The sequence below is a fragment of the Ursus maritimus genome, unplaced genomic scaffold (assembly GCF_017311325.1).
Source record: "Ursus maritimus isolate PB19 unplaced genomic scaffold, ASM1731132v1 scaffold_17, whole genome shotgun sequence".
In the NCBI taxonomy this organism is placed as follows: Eukaryota; Metazoa; Chordata; class Mammalia; order Carnivora; family Ursidae; genus Ursus; species Ursus maritimus.
This window is the reverse complement of record NW_024424119.1, coordinates 11,976,687-11,999,801: the sequence shown is the minus strand read 5'-3', so window position 1 is coordinate 11,999,801 and position 23,115 is coordinate 11,976,687. Positions and strand designations below refer to the sequence as shown.

The 23,115-nt window shown below is 41.1% G+C and overlaps 1 protein-coding gene across 1 annotated transcript in view; it reads left to right on the top strand.

Moving 5' to 3' along the window:
- SAXO1 (stabilizer of axonemal microtubules 1) overlaps positions 1-22,698 on the top strand; it is a 113,981-nt gene extending 91,283 nt beyond the window's left edge. The window contains exon 4 of the mRNA XM_008689814.2: positions 21,410-22,698. Coding sequence (XP_008688036.2) covers positions 21,410-22,413 — 1,004 coding nt within the window. The 3' untranslated portion in view covers positions 22,414-22,698. The remainder of the gene's footprint in view (positions 1-21,409) is intronic.
- The last annotated feature ends 417 nt before the right edge of the window (positions 22,699-23,115 follow it).

The following is a 23,115-nucleotide window of genomic DNA, read 5'->3' as shown; positions in this document are numbered from 1 at the left end:
TGCTTGTGATGCACATGGGCACATGGTTGCCCTAGGAATATATGTCCAACTGTTTATGTCACATGTTGGTGGATCCCTAAATGACTGTGCTAATAGTTGGTTTTATTTAGTCAAGCCAAACATTTAGGCAAGTGGAGGTGGGAAGGCTTGTGGGGATGTAGGGAATCCTCCTGAAGTCCTTCAAGGGGCTCTAAATCTATCATCCCAAAGACACCACTCGTGGCTGAGCTTCTCTGCTTCTTCCAAGAACCTGGACTCTTGACATTTTGCCACCTCATCTTTAGTATCGTTCTCTTCCACTGTCACCCTCTGCCAAGCTGCATTTTGGACCTTGTCATACCCTGAAATGGCTCCTCCCTTATGCACCCCAACATCCAGTGCTCCCAGCTTGCTCTCTCATTTATTCCCACCACGACAGTTTTTGGCCTCATTGGGATCCCCTGTCCACTGGTGCCTTAACCTTCCATCTTCCATCTCATTAGTCCCTCCATGTAGCCTATTCTCTGGTATATCATTGCAGCCCATCTTTTACTCCCTCTGTCTTCTTTCCTTGCTTCCTGCCAGCAAAGCCCGAGTCCTGCCTTCTCCATGTCTATACCTGGGTATATACCTGAGCATGTCTCCAATCTTGTCTGCTTTTATTCATTTTCCACAGAAAGGAACCAGGGAGATCTTTTTTTTTTTTTTTAAAGATTTTATTTATTTAGTTGACAGACAGCCAGGGAGAGAGGGAACACAAGCAGGGGAAGTGGGAGAGGAAGAAGCAGGCTCCTAGACAAAGAGCCTGATGTGGGACTCGATCCCATAACGCCGGGATCACGCCCTGAGCCGAAGGCAGACGCTTAACCGCTGTGCCACCCAGGCGCCCCCAGGGAGATCTTTTAAAAATGGCAATATGATCTGATCCCTTCTCTGCTCGAAACTCCTCAGTTACTGTGGTTCTTGGGAAAAATCTCAAATCTTTACCATCTCCTCTGGTACCTTGCAGATGCTGGTGCCTCCTCCTGGTGCCCCTCTGCTCTGGTTGCAGGACCGTCTTTCAGTTCCTTTCCTGCATTTCTTTTCTGTCTCAGGGCAGGTTGCACATGCTACTTCCTCTTTGTAGAGCCCTCCACCCTTCCCTTGTCTACCACGCATCCTTCAATGAGCAGCAGAAATAGCACAACTTTTGAAGCCTTTCTAGACCTTCTCCTGTACCAGACTACATACATCCTATTAGATGCTCTAAGAATCGCCTTGTAATCTTCTGTTTTATAATTCAATGTGTAATTTTTTTGGGTTTCGCTTAACATTTGTCTCCTTGGCCAGGCTGTAATCTCTAAGGTGGCAGGGGTATGTCTTTTTCTTTGCCAATTACCCACAATAAGGCTGGCACTAAGGAGTCATTACAACCAGATGCATGGTGGGGTGGCATTCTGGCCTCTACAGGACTCCTTCATCTCCCTTTCTATCCAGTGTTTACAGAAGGCAAGAAAGGGGGTACTATGGACCCTCCAAAGGTAGGAAGGGGACACAAAACCAGAGTGAGCCCTTATGTCTGATGGGAGAGGGAGCAGGAACTCTCGTAGGGTATGTCCAGCTACAAACTCTCCTTTCCTTCACATACTCCTTATGGGTCCCCTTGATTTATGAATCTTGATGGAGTTACAGACTCTTCAGTACAACTTCCTGCTCAGCTCAATTCCCCCTTCCCACCTTGCCCTAGGTGCAGAGAGAGGTCTGCTAGTGAGAAATACCTTTACTTACTTTAGGGTTTGATGAGGATGGAGTAGCCCAGTGCTGTTATTTAAAGAAAAGTCCTCCCTATTCCTCCTGACAAAATACTCACCACTCATACACACAGGGAAAAAACCCCACAACAATTGAATACTTTTGTTTTAATCTGTCCCATATTCCTCCCCTTCTCTAAATAGTTGCATCTCACATTGTCCTCTGCCAACCAGAGTACTATTCCACTGCTAAAACTGAATCATGGTTGACTTTTCCCTAGTGATAAAGTTAAAATTGAGAAAACCCTATTTTCTTTTCCATTTAAAAAAATTCTGACACCTATTAACTGCTCACCTACTTGCACAGAATTAATGAATAAATACTAGTTAGTCATCAACAGGACTGTTCAGAACCAGGCATACTCAGATAAGGGAGGGAGTTTGTTCTGGCTGCATGTGCACTTGGGGTTGGAGTTCATAGTTCTCCTCTGAAATTCAGATTTTAAAACAAATCAGTATTTAGCCAAAGGAAATGCTTCTGTAGTTAGATTTGACCCATAGGCGCCAGTTTACAACCTATGTGTCTTGATAGTTTTTTAGAAATAGTACTTATCATATCCAACTATTTAAGTGGTTTATTTGTTGCATTACTTCCCTATGATATAGTGGTTTTCAAAAGTGGGCCTTGACTGCCCAGCATATGTATTGCTATCGTTTAGCACTGGGGATGGCACAACAAAGGTATGCTTAGTGAGGAAATTAATGAATGAATAGTCTGGACCATTTTTTTTTTTAAAGATTTTATTTATTTGAGAGAGAGAGAGAGCACAAAAGTGGTGGGGAGGGGCAGAGGGAGAGGGAGAAGCAGGCTCTCTGGTGCAGGTTCCCCACTGAGCAGGGAGCCAGATGTGGGGCTCGATCCCAGGACCCTGGGATCATGACCTGAGCTGAAGGCAGATGCTTAACCCACTGAGCCACCCAGGCGCCCCTAGTCTGGACCACTGTTAACAAGTCTCCAGGTGGCACAGTTTGGCATTAGATTTACACAGACCCCCACCTAGCCTATTACTCTGTGGGTCCTGCCTAAGAGCAGGAATGAAGCTCAGGGAAGACCCAGGACATTTACTCTCCCCTTGGGTCCGTGCTGCAAAACCTCACGCATGTGTGAGGGGGCCACACTCTTGCCTTATCACTTGGTGTATCACCTTTCCATGACTTGTTTTTTTCTTGTGGACGTTTGCTTCCTTTGGAAGTCTTTTCCATAGCAACCTTCATGGTTTTATGGACATACATTGATTCTCCCCCAAAGGAGAAGAAAAACCAAAGTCCAAGGTCATTAAATATGTGTATTTCAATGGGTGCCATCTATATTATGTCTCTATGTTCCACTTACTGTAGTTCTACAGGAAAAATATGCAAACTTTTTTTCTTCTGTTATGGCCAGCACCTTTGGTGGGGTCCAGAAAACCACCATTAAATATGCTTCAGCAGCATTTGGTTGTAATTTTGACATTTTCAAAACACTGTGCAATTGGAAAGATTGAAAGTGTAATTACTTGATGCTCAACTTTAGGTTTAGCTAAGTTTTTTTAAAAGACACATTATTGAATGGAATCCCTTCCAAAGAGATTCTTGCCAATTACCCACATGACACCCTGGCCCTGAAGGGCTTTACTGATGGCTTTTCAGGCGTGTACATAGTTTGTCATGTGGAATTCCGAGGTTTTCAGGGTCCTACGCAGGCTTTTTTGTAATACATGTTGGGTGGAGGAAGTTAGGGGGTTGGATAATAATGTGGTTTCGACTGTATTGTCGGGTATCAGAAATCACATGAGGCAACTTTCAGCCTAGGAACCTGTTTTCTTAACACTTCATCCATCACAGGAGAGGGCCAGAAAAGCCCTGTCCTACCCACCCCCACGCACCTTGAGGACTGTGTAGGCATCTACAGGTAGATGCCCCCATTTTAGTGAGGCCTGAAGTCTGAAAGGAAAACATGTGGTTTATATTCAGCAAGATGGTTCCCTCCAAGGCCCCCTAATGCTTTCAAGATGCTGATAGAGCCATTAATGGCTCTCAGAGAAAGATTAGATTTTCAATTAAAATGAGGCCAATTTAAAATAAATAGTTGGTAGTATTATTGGCCTAACATAAACTTAAGAGTGTGCCTGGGGGTGGGGATGTCAGGACTTCTGGAGGGGTGGAGTGAGGAGCTCAGTAAATCCTCTTCCTAAAAAGCAACAATAAAAGTGGACAAAACAATAAAAACCAACCATTTTAGGGCTCTGGAAATCAACTAAAAGCATACAACAAATTGAGAAGCATTTATTCCAGAAAAACTGCTAAACCATCATTATAAAAAGTGGGAGTTTGTGGTGTTTTATCCTGGGGCTGCTTCCATCACCCCTCCTCCCAAGTTTGATCTGTGTGGTGGTTCTGCCTAGGTAGGCTGGGCTGTGAAAACTAGCAGCTCTTCTGCTAGTTGGGGCTAACTTGGCTTGCAGTAGAGTACATACCCAGAGGTTTCAATAAAAACAATAGTGATCTCAGTAGCAAAAAAGTCAGTGCAGACAACTTCTACAGCTAGTCCGGGGTTGCAGAATTAGCTGGGGGAGGCAGCAGACCATCCAGAAATCTAACCAGGAGATACAGAGAATAGGGAAGGCCTTGATAAGCTCATTCATGTTCTTTATGGTCTAGAAGACTGCATAAGGGCAAGGCAATATACAGGCTCAAGAGAGATAAGAGACAGAGCCTAGTGATCTACTCATCTTCCCTGACTGAAGATGATGCCTGGTCCAGGTACAGAGGAGACATGAGAAATCCCGGAAGAAACTAAAAGCCAAGGCAGAGTTGTAAACTGTCTGATCTTTGACTGTGTTCCCTAACCCACACATGGATTCATCAGCAAAGGGTGAAAGCCTTACTGGCTTACGGTGTTTAAGCATAACTTTTGATAATCATTGGTTAATTACTAAAAATTCTAACACAGGATGACTTTTAGGAATCTTGGCTTTAAAAACAATTAAAAAAAGAAACTAAGCAAAACATCAGTGGTCACACACCACCAGGGAGACAAGACTCCATAGAATTACTGCAGGCAAGTCACTAAACAGCAAAATGGCTCCCAGTGGGATTGAAATCCAGAGTTGTTATAGCGTATCATCTGAAATGTTGAGTTTTTAGCAAAAAATTATAAGGCATAAAAAGAAACATGGAAATGTAATCTATGAATAGGGGAAAAAAAGCAGTAAATAAAAATTACCTCTGAAGATGCCCAGATATTAGACCTAGTAGACAGTTTCAAAGTACTTATTATAAATATGTTCAAAGAACAACAGGAAACCATGTTTATTTTTATTTCTTATTTTTTTAGAGAGAGAGCATGTGTGCACATGTGCAAGACTGAGTGGGGAGCATGGGGTGCGGGGTGGGATGGGGTTAGGGGCAGAGACAGAGGGAAAGAATCTTAAGCAGGCTCCACACACAGCACAGAGCCTAATGTGGGGCTAGATCTCACGACCCTGAGATCATGACCGGATCCAAAATCAAGAGTTGGAGGCTTAGGGAAGCCTGGGTGGCTCAGTTGGTTAAGCAAGCGTCTGCCTTCGGCTCAGGTTATGATCTTGGAGTCCTGGGTTAGAGCCCCTCATGGGGATCCCTGCTCAGCAGGGAATCTGCCTCTTCCTCTTCCTCTGCTCCTTCCACCACTCTTGCGTGCGCACGCTCTCTCACTCTCTCGTGCTCACTCTCTCAAATAAATAAAATCTTAAAAAAAAAAAAGTTTGGATGCTTAACTGACTGAGCCACCCAGGTGCTCCAGGAAACCATGTTTAAAGAAGTAAAAATATTAGAACGGTTTCTTATCAGAGAATACGAATAAAAGGAAGCCATAAAAATCAAATGAAAACACTGGAGTTGAAAGGACAATAACAAAATAATTATAGTGACTTAATACTAGATTTGAACTGGCAGAAGAAAGAATCAGTGAAAATGGGGATAAGTCAATAAATATCCAATCTGAAGAACAGGAAAATACTAAGAAAAATAGAAACTCAGACTTGTGGGTATTATCAGCTGTACCAACATACTCATGATGGGAACCCCAGAAGAAGAAAAAGGCAGAAGAAATATTAATCTACATATCCAAGAATCATAGTCCAAATAGAAGAAACAGAGACCCATACTTAGTCACGTAATCAAACTGTTGGAAGCCAAAACCAAAGATTTGGAAAGAAGCAAAAAACCCCACAAAAAACAAAAAAACAAAGAAACAAAAAACAAAACAACAAAAAAACCCAAAACAAAACAAAACACCCCCCCCCAATCACATACAGCGAAATGACAATAACAACTAAGTTCTCATCAGAAAAAATGGAGGACTGAAGGCTGCAAAGATGACCTAAAGTACTGAAAGGAAAAATCTGTCAACCAAGGATTCTGTATGTTTCAAGAATTAAGAGAAAATAAGGACATTCCCAGATAAAGACAATCTGACTTGCCTTACAAGAAAAAGAAAGGAAATCCTTTGGCCTGAACTAATACTCAATGGTAACACAAATCCACGTAAAGAAAGAGAAGATGTGGAGAAAGGTGAACCCTCTTATACTGTTGGTGGGAATGCAAGCTGGTGCAGCCACTTTGGAAAACAGTATGGAAGTTCCTCAAAAAGTTAAAAATAGAGCTACCCTATGACCCAGCAATTACACTACTGGCTGTTTACCCCAAAGATATAGATATAGTGAAAAGAAGTGACACATGCACCCCAATGTTCATAGTAGCAATGTCCACAATAGCCAAACTGTGGAAGGAGCCGAGATGCCCTTCAACAGATGAATGGATAAAGAAAATGTGGTTCATATATACAATGGAATATTACTTAGCCATCAGAAAGGATGAATACCCACCATTTGCATCAACATGGATGGAACTGGAGGGGATTATGCTAAGTGAAGTAAGTCAAGCAGAGACAATTATCGTATGGTTTCACTTATATGTGGAACATAAGGAATGGCATGGAGGACATTAGGAGAAGGAAGGGAAAAATGAAGGAGGGGAAATCAGAGGGGGAGATGAATCATGAGAGACTGTGGACTCCAGGAAACAAACTGAGGGTTTCAGAGGGGAGGGGGTGGGGGGATGGGCTAGCCCAGTGATGGGTATGAAGGAGGGCACATGTTGCAATGAGCACTGGATGTTATAAGAAAATAATGAATCATTGAACACTACATCAAAAACTAATGAAGCACTATATGGTGATTAATAAAAAGAGCACTGGTAAAGGTAATTATGTAGGTAAATGTCTACTTTCTTCTATTTTAAAAACAACCAATAATTATAAAACTGTAATGATTATACCAGGAATGCAAGGTTGTTTTAATATCAGAAAATCAATTAACATACCACATTAATAAAGTAGAAGATAAAACCACATGATTAGTAGACACAGAGAAAACATTTGACAATATCTGATAACCATAAAAGCTCTCAACAAGCTAGCATTAAAGGAAACTTCCTCAGCCTGCTAAAGGGCATCCACAGAAAACCCTATAGCTACTATCATACTTAATGCAGAAAGACTGAATGCTTTCCTCCTTAAGATTGGGAACCAGTCTAGATGTCTGCTCTCACCCCTTCCATTTGATATTGTACTGGAGGTTATAGCCAGTTAGATAGTGGAAGAAAAAATAAACAAATGCATCTAAATTAAGAAGATACAAAACTGTCTTTATTCTCAGACAACATAATCCTGTACGGAGATAATCCTAAGGAATTCACAAACAACTACTAGAACGAATACATAAATTCAGCCAAGTGTATACAATGTATTTCTATACATTAATGTTGACAATCTGAATATGAAATTAAGAAAAAGTTCTCTTCATTAGCTTCAAAATGAAATATTTGGGATAATTTTTTGAAAAAGAAGTGTAAGATTTGTACACTGAACTTTGAAAACAGTGCTGAGAGAAATATCTAAATAGATGGTGAGACAGTCCATGTACATTGGTTAGAAGATACAATACTATTAAGATAGAGTTGCTCCTAGATCTAAAGATTCAAGGCTGTTCCTATCAAAGTCCCAACGGACTGTGTTTCCCATAAATTGGCAAGCTGATCCCACATTTTATATATTAAACTGAGATAAACCAGGATAGCCAAAATTTTGTCATTTTAACAAATGATTTTGGGACACTTGAAAGTCCACATGCAAAAAGATGAACTTAGATTTACCTCACATTATACTAAAAAATCAGAAAAGATCAGAAACCTGGATGTAAGAGCTAAAACTATCAACCTTTTAGACTAAGACATAGGAAAAAAATTTCCTCTTACAAAAATTTAAAACTGTGTGCTTCAGAAGACAGCATTAAGAAGATGAGACTGTAAGTGACAAATGGGAAAAAATACTTACAAATCAGTTATCTGGTATGGGACTTGTATCCAGAATATGCAAACAACTCCTAACTTAATAGTAAGATGACAAACAAAAGAAAAATGGGCAAATGACTTGAGAAGACATTTTATCAAAAAAGGACATATGAATGGCTAATAAGTACATGCAGAGATATTCGACATTGTTACTTTTAAAATTATAAAAATGTCAATTGAGTTGTACAGTTGACATATGATAAATTAGTTTCAGGTGTATAGCAGTGATTTAACAATTATATACATTATAAAATGCTCATCATGGTACGTCTATTACAGCGTTATGGACTATATTCCCTATGGTATACTTTTCATCCCTGTGGTTTATAACTGGAAATTTGTATTTCTTAAACTCCTTCACCCATTTTGCCCAACTCCCGCTACCCTTTCGGCAACCACCAAACCACTCTGTATTTAAGAGCCTGGTTTTTGTTGTTTATTTTTTAGATTCCATATACGTGTGAGATCATATAGTATTGGTCTTTCTCTGACTTATTTAGTGTAATATCCTCTAGGTAGATCCATGTTGTCATGCATGGCAAGATTTCATTCTTTTTATGAGTAATATTCCAGCGTGTGTGTGTGTGCGCGTGTGCGCGCGTGCATACACACCACATCTTCCTTATTCATTCATCTGTAAGTGGACACTTGGGTTGCTTCCATATCTTGGCTATTCTAAGTAATGTTGCAATAAACTTAGTGATTCATGTATCTTTTCAAATTAGTGTTTTTCTTTTTTTAAAAGATATTATTTATTCATTTGACAGTGCACAAGCAGAGGGAGCAGGGAGGGAGAGGGAGAAGCAAGCTCCCCACTGAGCAGAGAGCCTGATATGGGGCTCGATCCCAAGACCCTGGGATCACAACCCAAGCTGAAGGCAGATGGTTAGCCTACTGTGCCACCCCGGCACCCCAGTGTTTTTTTTTTCCTTTGGGCAAATACCCAGTAGTGGAATTATTGGATCATATATTTCTATTTAAAAAATTTTTGAGGAACTTCCATACTGTTTTCCAGAGTGGCTGCACCAATTTACTTAACTTTGTTGAATTCCTACCAACAGAGTATGAGGGCTCCCTTTTCTCTATATCCTCACCAACATTTGTTTTTTCTTGTATTTTTGATACTAGCCATTCTGACTGGTCTGAGGTAATATCTTTTTTTTTAATCTTATGGTTTTAATTTGTATTTCCCTAATGATTAGTGATGTTGAGCAACTTTTCATGTGTCTGTTGGCCATCTATATGTCTTCTTTGGAAAAATGTCTATTAAGTTTCTCTGCCCATTTTTTAAATTGAGTTTTTTTTTTTCTATTGAGCTATAGGAGTTCTTTACGTATTTTGGATAGTAGCCCCTTATCAGATATATGATTTGCAAATATCTTCTCCCATTCAGTATGTCGCCTTTTCATCTTATTGATAGCTTCCTTTGCTGTACAAAAACTTTTTAGTTTGATGTAGTCCCAATAGTTTTCTTGCTTTTGTTTCCATTGCCTGAGGAGACAGATCCAGAAAAATCATCCTAAATTTGTCCAAGAGGTTACTGCCTATATTTTAGAAATTTCATGGTTTAAGGTGTCACATTTTGGTCTTTAATCGGTTTTGATTTATTTTTGTATATGGTTTAAGAAAGTTGTCCAGTTTCATTCTTTTGCATGTAGCTATCCATTTTTCCCAGCACCATTTATTGAACAGAGTGTCTTTTTCCCATTGCATATTTTTGCTTTCTTTGTTATAGATTAATTGATCGTGTATGTTTATGTCTATTCCTAGGCTCTGAATTCTGTCCATTGATCTCTGAGTCTGTTTTTGTGCCAGTACCATACAGTTTCGATTACTATAGCTTTGTAGTATATCTTGAAATCTGGGATCGTGATACCTCTATTCCTTCTCTAGATTGCTTTGGCTGTTTGGGTTTGTATTGTGGTTGCCTACAAATTGTAGGATTATTTGTTCTAGTTCTGTGAAAAATGCTATTGGTATTTTGATAGGGATTGCACTGAATCTGTAGATTGCTTTGGGTAATATGGACATCTTAACAATATTAATTCTCCCAGTCCATGGAATATCTTTCCATTTGTGTCATTAATTTCTTTCATCAGCGTTTTATAGTTTTCAGAGTATAGGTCTTTTGCCTCCTTAGTTAAGTTTATTCCTAGCTATTTTATTCTTTTTGGCACACTTGTAAATTGTTTTAATTTTTCTTTTTGCTACTTTTTTAAAAAAATTTATTTATTTGAGAGAGAGAGAGAGAACGAGTGGTGGGGAGGGGCAAAGGGAGAGAGAGAGAAGCAGACTCCCTGCTGAGCAGAAAGTCCAAGGCAGACACTTAACTGACCGAGCCACCCATGAGCCCTTTTTTGCTACTTTCTTATTGTTGTGTAGAAACACAACTGATTTCTGTGTATTAATTTTGTATTCTATAACTTTACTGAATTCATTTATTCTAGTAGTTTTTTCGTGAAATCTTTAGGGTTTTCTATGTATAGTATTATGTCACCTGCAAATAGTGACAACTTCTTCCTTGCTAATTTAGATACCTTTTATTTCTTTCTCTTGTCTGATTGCTGGGCTAGGGCTTGCAGTTCTATGTTGAATAAAAGTGGAAAGAAGGGACATCCTTGTCTCGTTCCTGATCCTACAGGAAAAGCTCTGAGTTTTTTGTCATTGAGGATGATGTTAACTGTGGGTTTTTCATATATAGTCTTTATTATGCTGAAGTATGTTCCCTCTAAACCCACTTTGTTAAGATATTTTTTGATGGTGAATGGATATTTAATTTTGTCAAATGCTTTTTTTTTACATCTATTGAGATGTTTATATGGTTTTTATTCTTTTTGTTGATGTGGTGCGTATGTTGATTGATGAATATTGAATCATCCTTGCATCCTTGGATTAAATCCTGGTTGATCATGGTGAATAATCCTTTTAATGTGTCTTGAATGTGGTTTGCTAATATTTTGTTGAGGATATTTGTACCTATGTTCATCAGGGTGATTGGCCTGTAGTTCTCTTTTTTCATAGTGTCTTTGTCTGGTTTTGATATCAGGGTAATGCCTCATAGAATGTATTTGGAAGCTTTCCTTACTCCGCTATTTTTTTGGAATAGTTCGAGGAGAATAGGCATTAACTCTTCTTTAACTGTTCAGTGGAATTCACCTGTGAATCCATCTGGTGGCCCTGGACTCTACTTATTGCCATTTCGTTAATTGTTTTCTGGTTCCTTTCTTCTTTTCTTGTGGTTTGTTCTCTTCCCTTGTGGTTTGATGGATTTCTTTAATGCTATACTTGGATTCTTTCCTTTTTATTTTTTTGTGTTGTAAGCTTTTGCTTTATGGTTACCATTGGGTTCCTATACAACCTCCTATGTGTGTGGCAGGCTATAGGTCTATTTTAAGTTGGTGATTGCTTAAGTTTAATACATTTTAAAAGCACTAATTTTTTCCTCCCCATCTACATTTTGTGTACCTGATCTCATATTTTATATCTTCTTGTGTACCCATTGACTAACTTTTGTAGAATATAACTGGTCTTACTACTTTTGTGTTTTAACCTCCATATGGGCATCATAAGTGATTAATCTACTACCTTTATGTTTCCTTTTACTTGTGAAATTTTTTCTTTTCATAATTTTCTTCTAGTTGTGGCACTTTCTTTCCACTTAAAGGAGTCACTTCAACATTACTTTTTTTTTTAATGGTTTTTTATTATATTATGTTAGTCACCATACAGTACATCCCCGGTTTCTGATGTAAGGCTCGATGATTCATTAGTTGCGTATAACACCCAGTGCACCATGCAATACGTGCCCTCCTTACTACCCATCACCGGTCTATCCCATTCCCCCACCCCCCTCCCCTCTGAGGCCTTCAGTTTGTTTCTCAGAGTCCATAGTCTCTCATGCTTCATTCCCCCTTCTGATTACCCCCCCCTTTCTTTATCCCTTTCTTCCCCTACTGATCATCCTAGTTCTTATGTTCCATAGATGAGAGAAATCATATGATAGTTGTCTTTCTCTGCTTGACTTATTTCACTTAGCATTATCTCCTCCAGTGCTGTCCATGTTGTAGCAAATGTTGAGAACTCGTTCTTTCTGATAGCTGAGTAATATTCCATTGTATATATGGACCACAACTTCTTAATCCAGTCATCTGTTGAAGGGCATCTCGGCTCCTTCCACGTTTTAGCTATTGTGGACATTGCTGCTATGAACATTGGGGTGCATATGGCCCTTCTCTTCACTATGTCTGTATCTTTGGGGTAAATACCCAGTAGTGCAATGGCTGGATCATAGGGTAGCTCAATTTTTAACTTTTTAAGGGACCTCCACACTGTTTTCCAGAGTGGCTGTACCAACTTGCATTCCCACCAACAATGTAGGAGGGATCCCCTTTCTCCACATCCTCTCCAACAATTGTTGTTTCTTGCCTTGTCTATTTTTGCCATTCTAACTGGCGTAAGGTGGTATCTCAGTGTGGTTTTGATTTGAATTTCCTTGATGGCTAATGATTTTGAACATTTTTTCATGTGTCTGTTAGCCATTTGTATGTCTTCATTAGAAAAGTGTCTGTTCATATCTTCTGCCCATTTTTTGATTTGTTTATTTGTTTCTCGTGTATTGAGTTTGAGAAGTTCTTTGTAGATCTTGGATACCAGTCCTTTATCTGTAGTGTCATTTGCAAATATATTCTCCCATTCCGTGGGCTGCCTCTTAGTTTTTCTGACTGTTTCCTTGGCTGTGCAGAAACTTTTAATCTTGATGAAGTCCCATAAATTCATTTTATCTTTTGTTTCTCTTGCCTTTGGGGATGTGTCATGAAAAAGGTTGCTTTGGCCGATGTCGTAGAGGTTGCTGCCTATGTTCTCCTCTAGAATTTTGATGGATTCCTGTCTCACATCGAGGTCTTTCATCCATTTGGAGTTTATTTTTGTGTATGGTGTGAGAGAGTGGTCAAGTTTCATTCTTTTGCATGTAGCTGTCCAATTTTCCCAGCACCATTTATTGAAGAGACTGTCTTTTTCCCACCGGATGTCTTTTCCTGCTTTATCAAATATTAGTTGCCCAAAGAGCCGAGGGTCCATTTCTGGGCTCTCTATTCTGTTCCATTGGTCTATGTGTCTGTTTTTGTGCCAGTACCATGCTGTCTTTGTGATCACAGCTTTGTAGTACAGCTCGAAATCCGGCATTGTGATGCCCCCAGCTTTGTTTTTCCTTTTCAACAGTTCCTTGGAGATTCGGGGCCTTTTCTGTTTCCATACAAATTTAAGGACTATTTGTTCCAGTTCTTTGAAAAATGTCCTCGGTATTTTGATCGGGATAGCATTGAAAGTGTAGATTGCTCTGGGTAGCATGGACATTTTAACTATGTTAATTCTTCCAATCCATGAGCATGGAATATCTTTCCATCTTTTTATGTCTTCCTCAATGTCTTTCAAGAGTGATTTATAGTTTCTAGAATATAGGTCCTTTACGTCTCTGGTTAAGTTAATTCCAAGGTAACGTATGGTTTTTGGTGCTATTGTAAATGGGATGGATTCCCTAATTTCTCTTTCTTCGGTCTCGTTATTCGTGTATAGAAATGCAACTGATTTCTGAGCATTGATTTTGTATCCCGCCACGTTACTGAATTGCTCTATAACTTCTAATAGTTTGGGAGTGGCTTCTTTTGGGTTTTCCATATAGAGTATCATGTCATCTGCAAAGAGAGACATTTTGACTTCTTCTTTGCCAATTTGAATACCTTTGATCCCTTTTTGTCGTCTGATTGCTGTTGCAAGGACTTCTAGTACTATGTTGAATAATAGTGGCGAGAGTGGGCATCCTTGTCGAGTTCCTGATCTTAAGGGAAAGGCTTCCAGCTTTTCCCCATTGAGAATAATATTTGCAGTAGGCTTTTCATAGATGGCTTTTATGAGATTGAGAAATGTACCTTCTATTCCTACACTCTGAAGGGTTTTAATCAGGAAAGGATGCTGTATTTTGTCAAATGCTTTTTCGGCATCGATTGAGAGGATCATATGGTTCCTGAGTCTTTTCTTGTTGATATGATGTATCACGCTGATTGATTTGCGAATATTGAACCACGCTTGCATCCCAGGTATGAATCCCACTTGATCGTGATGGATAATCCTTTTAATGTACTGTTGGATTCTATTAGCAAGTATCTTGTTGAGGATTTTGGCGTCCATATTCATTAGGGAAATCGGTCTGTAATTCTCCTTTTTGAGGGGGTCTTTGCCTGGTTTGGGGATCAAGGTAATATTGGCCTCATAGAATGAGTTTGGTAGCTTTCCTTCTGTTTCTATTTTTTGAAATAGCTTTAGGAGAATAGGTATTATTTCTTCTTTGAATGTTTGGTAGAATTCCCCAGGAAAACCGTCCGGGCCTGGAGTTTTGTTATTTGGAAGGTTGTTTATCACTGACTCAATTTCTTCATAATTAATTGGCCTGTTTAAGGAATCAATTTCTTCCGGTTTCAATCTTGGTAGTTTATAGGTTTCCAGGAAGGATTCCATCTCTTCCAGATTGCTTAGTTTATTGGCATATAGCTGTTGATAAAAATTTCTAATAATCCTTCCAATTTCAATGGTGTTCGTCGTGACCTCTCCTTTTTCATTCATAATTTTAATAATCTGGGTCCTTTCTCTTTTCTTTTGGATAAGTCTTGCCAGTGGTCTGTCAATTTTATTGATTCTCTCAAAGAACCAGCTTCTAGTCCTGTTGATCTGCTCTACTGTACTTCTGGTTTCTGCTTGATTGATTTCAGCTCTAATTTTGGTCAACTGCTTCCTCGTGCGTGGATTAGGCCTGTCCCTCTGTTGCTGTTCCAGCTTCTTGAGGTGAGAATATAAAAACTGCATTTTAGATTTTTCTATTCTTTTGAGTGAGGCTTGGATGGCTATGTATTTCCCCCTTAGGACTGCCTTTGCAGTATCCCATAGGTTTTGGACTGTTGTATTTTCATTCTCATTGGTCTCCATAAATTGTTTAATTTGATTTTTGATTTCCTGGTTTATCGAGTCATTCCTGAGCAGGATGGTTCTTAGTCTCCAAGTGTTTGAGTTTCTTCCAAATTTTTCCTTGTGGTTGAGTTCCAATTTCAGAGCGTTGTGGTCTGAGAATATGCAGGGGATAATTTCAATCTTTTGGTATCGGTTGAGACCTGTTTTGTGTCCCAGAACATGGTCTATTCTTGAGAATGTTCCATGGGCATTAGAATAGAATGAGTATTCTTTGGTTCTGGGGTGTAGTGTTCTATATATATCTATGAGGTCCAACTCGTCGAGTATGGCATTCAAAGCCTTTGATTCTTTGCTTAGTTTTTGCCAGGGTGTTCTGTCTATTTCTGAGAGTGGAGTGTTGAGGTCCCCTACTATTAATGTATTTTTATTTATATGTCTCTTTATTCTGGTTAAGAGTTGGCTTGTGTATCTTGCTGCTCCCCTGTTGGGGGCATATATATTTATAATTGTCATATCCACTTGTTGAATACTTCCCTTAAGAATAATATAGTGCCCTTCTGCATCTCTAACTATAGTCTGTAGTTTAAAATCCAATTTATCTGATATGAGAATTGCTACCCCAGCTTTCTTTTGAGGTCCATTTGCGTGAAAGATGGTACTCCATCCCCTTACTCTCAGTCTGAATGCATCTTTGGGTTCGAAATGAGTCTCTTGTAGACAGCAAATGGATGGGTCATTTCTTTTTATCCAATCTGCAACCCTGTGGCGTTTTATGGGATGGTTCAAACCATTTACATTAAGACTGATTACTGAGAGATATGATTTTAATGTTGCCATGTTGCCAGTAAAGTCTTTGTTTGTATTGGCTGTGACTTTCTGTTCTGTATCACTCTTGGGGCCTTTTTACTTTTATAGAACCCCCCGTAATATCTCCTGTAGGGCTGGTTTCGTGGTTACAAAATTGGTTAGTGACTGGCGATTCTGAAATGTCTTTATTTCTCCATCAATTCTGAATGACAGCCTTGCTGGATAAAGGATCCTTGGCTGCATGTTTTTCTCTGAAAGAGCTTTAAATATGCTCCCCCAACCCTTTCTCTCATTCCAGGTCTGTGTAGACAGGTCTGACGTAATTCTGATGCTTTTGCCTTGGTACGTGAGAAATTTCTTTGCCCTGGCCGCTTTCAATACTGTATCCTTGCATCTAATATTTGCGAATTGCACTATGACGTGACGTGGCGTAGGTTTGTCGTGGTTGAGCTTGGGAGGGGTCCTCTCTGCCTCTTGGACACGAATGTTTGTTTCCCTTGCTAGATTAGGGAAGTTTTCAGCTACAATTTGTTCAAATATCTCTTCTAGACCTCTGTTTTTCTCCACCCCCTCGGGGATGCCGATGATTCTAACATTGGATCGTTTCATTGAGTCAGTAATCTCCCGTAACCTACATTCGTGGGCGTGGATTTTTTTAAGACCATCTTCTATTTTCATTTTTTCCTCTATTAACCCATCCTCCAATTCACTAACCCGTTCCTCTGCTTCTGCGACCCTGGCCGTCAGAGCCTCTAGTTTTGCCTGCATTTGGCTCATAGAATTTTTAATTTCTGTCAGATTCGCTCTCATTTCTGTCCTTAGGGATTCTATATTCTCAGTAACCTTTTCGTTAATAGTTTTTTCAATTCTACTCATCATTTTGACCATCGTTACTCTGAATTCCATTTCTGATAATTTGGTTACATCCATATCCATTATTTCTGTGGCAGATGCCACAAAATCACTGTCTTTCCTTTGCTGGGGGGGGCTTCTCCTTCTTGTCATTCTGATGAAGAGAGGTTGCGGGGTTTCCAGAGCCCAAATTATTGACTGGGTCCCAGGCCGTGCCCCTTGTTTTATAGGGATCTTAGGGATGTGGGCTTCTTCTTTAAAGATTTTATTTATTTATTTATGTGGCAGCCAACCAGCGAGAGAGGGAACAGAAGCAGGGGAGTGGGAGAGGAAGAAGCAGGCTCCCAGCGGAGGAGCCCGATGAGGGACTCCTTTCCGGAACGCCGGGATCACGCCCTAAGCCGAAGGCAGGCGCTCAATGACTGCGCCACCCAGGCGCCCGGGTTGTGGGCTTCTTGATTTTTCAGCCTGCCTTCTGTGTTCTGGGGGAGGGGCCTGCCGCACCGATACTCAGGCAACCCTGTTTGGGTAGAGTCTCCGTGTCCCCTGCGAGGGGGGATGGGGATGGGCACTCTCTGAGCCGGTATTTCCAGGCTTTTGTTCTCTGGCGGCTTTCCCTGGCGGTTTGCTGTGCCTCTTCTGAGAGTCAGAGCAGCAGCGGCCAAATTTCAGCCTCTGTCACGGAACAGAAGGATTGCGGCCCGTTCTCTACTAATGTTCTGGCCACTTTAACTCTGTTACTGTTGGTGCTGCTCAACCCTGCAGCGTCCCGGGATGTGCGCCCCACGGCGCGTCTCTGTCCTTTGTGTTTCTAATGCCGCCCAGCATAGCAGCCGCTGCTCCCGGATCTCCCGGTCTCAGTCTGAATCCAGTGGCGCACCGGGATTCGTGAGAAGCCTGATGGCGCGCGCACCTGGTTCAGGGTCTCAGTCTGCTGTTTCGCGGGTGCCGACCGCGAGTCCGCCTGCTCCCCCGTGCAGGTGGCCCGCCAGCTGCCCCGCACGCGCTCCGGAAGCTCCCGGTCTCAGTCTGGATCCCGTGAGCACACCGGGATTCCGGTGTTCCACACGCTCTGACTCACCGTTCTCAGGCTGCTCTCTCGCGGGTGCCGTCCACGAGCCCGCCCGCTCTCCCTTGCAAGTGGCTACCGCTTCCCGGCGCCTGAACGCGGCGGCTCCCTCCCCCTTCCGTTTATCTTCCGATATCTGTGCGCGGTTTCACGGCTCCCCGCTTCGTACCTCAATACTCAGCGCTGGAGATGTTCATTTGTAGAGATCCAGATGTATCTTCCTGCGTCTCAGGCTGATTCCGTGGTTGTTTAGGCTGGTGTGGTACCTATCCAGCTCGACTCAGGGGACCGGCTGGAAAAGGGATCCCCTACTCCTCCGCCATCTTAACTCCTCCCCCACTTCAACATTTCTTGTAAGGCTAGTTTAGTGGTGATGAACTATTAACTTTGTTTGGGAAATCTTTCTCTCCTCCAATTCTGAATGATAGCTTTGCTGGGTAGAGTGTTCTTGGTTGTCAGTTTTTTCCTTTTAGCACCTTGTATATATCACACCACTCTGGCCTGCAAAGTTTTTGCTGGAAAAAATCAGCTCACAACCTTATGGGGTTTCCCTTGTATGTAAGTGTTTTCTCCTCCTGCTCTTAAGATTCTCTCTTCATCCTTAATCTTTGCAACTTTAATTATTATATGTCTAGGTGTGGATCTCCTTGGGTTCATCTTGTTAGGGACTCTCTGTGCCTCCTGGACCTTGGATGTCTGTTTCATTCTCTAGCTCGGGAAAACTTTCGGCTATTATTTCTTCAAATAGGTTTTCTGCCTCCTTCTGTCTCTCTCCTTCTCCTGGGACCTCTATAGAGTGAATGTTATTATGCTTGATGACGTTGCAGATGTCCCTTAACCTATCCTCATTCTTAAATATTCTCTTCCCTTTGATGGTTGCCTTGGTTGCTTTCATTATCCTGTCTTCCAGATTATTGACCCATTCTTCTGCATCCTCTAATCTGCTGTTGATTCTCTTGTGGTGTATTTGTAATGTCAGTTATATATTCAATTACGACTGGTTCTTTTTTATATTTTCTGTCTCTTTGTTGAAGTTCTCACTGAAAACTCTTCTCTAGGGTCCAGTGAATATCTTTATGACTTCTACTTTGAATTCTCTATTTAGCATATTGCTTATCTCTGTTTTGTTTAGCTCTTTCTTTGTAGTTTTGTCTAGTTCTTTCATTTGGGACATATTCCTGTCTGCTCCTTTTGTTTAACTCTGTATTTCTTTTTATTGCCATCATGAGTTATTGGGTAAATGTGAAGTAAACTGTATTGGGATACCACTAAACACCTACTACAGTGTCTATAATTTAAAAAAAACAAGTGTGGGTGAAGGTGTAGAGGAATTAGAACCTTCACAAATTGCTGGTGAAAATGTAAAATGATAATCCACTTTGGAAAGTTTGCACTATCTTAAAAAGTTAAACATAGATTTACCATATAACCTAGCCATTCTGCTCTTGGTATCAACCTAAGAGAAATGAAATATATATCCACACAAAGACTTGACCATGAATGTTCATAGCAGAAATTTTCCTAATAGCCAACAAGTAGAAACAACCCAAATATTCATCAGTTGATGAATGGATAAACAAAATTTGGTATATCCATATAACGTAATACTATTCAGCAACAAAAGCAATGAACTGATACATGCTGCAACAGGGATGAATCTCAATTATGTTATATTCCATGAAAAAAAGCCAGATGCAAAACACTATATATTGTCCAATTCTGTTTATATAAAATGTCCAGAAAAGGCACATCTATAGAGACCAAGAGCAGATAGAATGGTTGTCTGGTAATGGGAGTAAAGATTAATTGCAGATGTGCTTAATATTTTTTGGGGTAGAAATGTTCTATAACTGCATTTTGGTGATGGTTGCACAACTCTGTAAAAGTTATTGCATAATTAAAGAATGTAAGACGGTGCATTTGTGTTATACAGATTATATCTCAGTAAAAGTATTTTCAAAAAGTGTGCCTGTGGACTCCACTGGTATTGGCTATATATAACCAAGGCTCCTGAGAAGCTGCTTTTCACTGGGATTTCATATTGGTTACTTTAGATCTGGTAATTGATGGGTGCAGTGGGGGGCAATGTAGGATTTAGGTGTGAGTCCAGTATTATGAAAAGAATGGAAGTGGTATCAAGGTGTTTGAATGGTATGGTTTGCTGTGCTATTTTTCTCATCTAGATTTTTAGTTTCAAAGTTGCCGTAGAAATTGTGTTACTTTAAAAGCATCCGACAGTGCAATTTGAGGACAAAACTTGCTCCTCAGGATGTGTGGAGGCCATCTTTAGGGCAGATTTTCTTTGGGTGCAGGCCTCTCATTATCGTGGCTGTGCAAGTTCCACAGCAAAGGTTCCTCTTGAGACAGATATCCCCTAGATATGGTTTGCCTATTCTTTTCATTCTTCAAACATTCTGAAATTCTTCTTCTGCAAATATTCTGATTATTTTTCATTAGTCTTTTCTTTAACCTTCATTCTCTAGATATATTATGCTCTTAGCCATAATAGAGGCTGTGGGAAGAGCATGACTTTGGAGTCAACTATGTGGTTTAAATGCCAACTCTTAATTTCCTAGCCATGTGACTTTTAGAAAAGTTTCTTAGCCTCTCTGAGTCCTGCTCTTGGAAATGTGTAAAATAGAGATAATTACACCCATACGAAGAGTTATTGTATGATGAAACAAGATCATGTACGGAAATCCCGGAGCACAGTTAGCTGGTACATAGTCAGTGTTCCTTGACTGTCAGAACCAGGTAGTGGAGCGGGTCCAGAGCATGGATTCTGAATCTGCATTTGCAGCCATGCTTTTTCACTTCCAGCCAAGTGACCTTGGGCAGGTTTCCTGAGTTCTCTGTGCTTCTGTTTCTGCATCTATAAAGTGGGCGTATTTATACATATATAAAATGGGTCTGATTAGGCCTGTTTGAAGATTAAATGAGTTAATATGGAAAGTATTTAGAATATTTCCTATCACATGATAAACTCTGTGCAAGTGGCAGCTGCTGTTCTCTCTCCAGCCAACACAATGCCTTTATTCCCTTGGGACAGCATATTTAATTTATGTGGATTAAATGTGTCACACCAACCAGACCGAGCAGACCTCCCTTCTCATTCACGGGAGGTCTGCTCGGTCTGGTTGGTCACCCACCACTGTGTGTTGTTAATCCCCTATCTCATTACACCACGCCCATCTTCCCACTCTGTGCTGATTCAGAGAGGACAACTTCCCTATAGAGGAACGGAACTGTTCTTGGATCAGGGTACATGAGTGGCTGCACTCCTTAGTGTCAAGTCCCTAGATCCTCCCACAGCTGTGGACCCTCTAAAACCCTGCAGGCAGCTTTGTGGATTATGAGGAGACACCTGTAAATTTATCTGTTCTGCAGAGTAACTTGCAAGTACAATAAAGTTGAAACATTAAGCCTTTGATTGAGGTGGTGGAAGAGATCTATTTTATTCTTCCTTTGTCTCAAGGCCCATCTCATTGGAGACTGGTTTAAGGCTTTGGGGCCCCTTAGAATACATGTAGGTTAAGTGGATTTGATTTATAAGTAACTACCACTACTGTTTTATTTTCAGCTGATTATTTACCCTGGAACCAACCAAGACGAGAGCTCCTTCGTCCAGAACACCACTACCGTCCAGCATCAACCAGGTTTGATAGTAGAACTACACACCAGGATGACTATTCTGTAAAGGGTCGAGTAAACACCATGAGTTGTAAGCCTCTGGCCATTCCCAGGCTCTGTAACATACCCCTGGAGGATCTAACTAACTACAAGATGAGCTACGTGGCCCATCCTATGGAGAAGCGCTTTGTTTATGAAGCAGAGAAGTTCAGACCCTGTGAAATCCCCTTTGAAAGCCTTACCACCCACAAAGAATCCTACCGGGGCCTGATGGGAGAGCCAGCCAAGAGCTTGAAACCTGCAGCCAGGCCCTGTGGTTTAGACATGCCTTTCTCTAACACGACTGAGTTTCGAGATAAGTACCAAGCTTGGCCAACGCCCCAGATGTTCTCCAAAGTTCCTGTCTCCTATGTCCCTCCTGAAGAAAAGATGGACCTTCTGACGACAGTGCAGGCCCATTACACATACCCTAAGGGTGCCCCAGCTCAGTCCTGCCGACCGGTGCTCTCAGTCAAGAAGGGTGGCCGCTTTGAAGGCTCCACTACCACCAAGGATGACTATAAGCAGTGGCCTGGCATGCGCCCAGAGCTAGTCAAGCCCGTTCCCCACCTGAACATTCCCACCGAGCCCCTGGACTGTCTGACCACGACTCGGGCCCACTATGTGCCCCACCCACCCATCAATACCAAAAGCTGTAAGCCTCCCTGGGCTGGCCCCCAAGGAAATATCCCCGTGGAGGGCCAGACCACATACAGCATCAGCTTTACTCCCAAGGATATGGGCAGGTGCCTGGCTTCATATGCTGAGCCCCCTGGCTACATCTTTGAGGAAACAGATGCTTTGGGACACAGGATATACAGGCCAGTTTCCCAGACAGGCTCTCTGCAGAGCAGCCGTCTTTCTGTAGGTGATTCAGAAAACCCCAACCAGCGGGAGTTGGCAGTGTCAGCCTGATTTTTAAAAAAAAATTGTTACTTAGAAATTGCACAATACTTTTAAAAGCAGATGATTGAGAGTTATTCATTGGCCAAAAAAGAATTCCCCAAAATGGAGAAAAGAAAGTCTTCATCATCATTTCCAGGACACTTGAATAAAATGAGAATCGCTTGAATCAAGGAAAATGACATTTAATCACTGGCTAAGTATTCCCCTTAACCCTCCCTCTGCTGCCTCCCCGACTTGGGTCCCTTACCCTGTGCTGATGGAATCAAAGTTGGTCTCAAGGGTTTTTCTCTGAACCAGAAATATTTCATTAATTTAATCATTGTATGAATTGACATTGTAATTAACCCTTGCCAAGTATGAAGTGCTGAAGAATAAACTTTATTTTGGGGGGAATGAATCTGCAGCTCTATGTGTTCAACCCCCATGTGCTGTCTATGAAGAGAACAGGCTGTGCTCTTTGGGACCTTTGGGGGAGATTTCAGACTACAGCCCCCATTGCACCGCAATACTGATGGGAGTGCTTTGAACTCAGTCTGGAATTTTGTGTTCTCTCTGCCCAGGGCTGCTTTATGTGACATCTTTCTATCTTTTCACACCATGACATACCTGCAAGAACAGTGCTGTCTGAATGGGGCTTGGGTCTTTTTAGGCACAGAAAGTGGGGAGGGGAGAAAGAGATCCTATGGCAGCCCCAGGGGAACGTGGACCTGC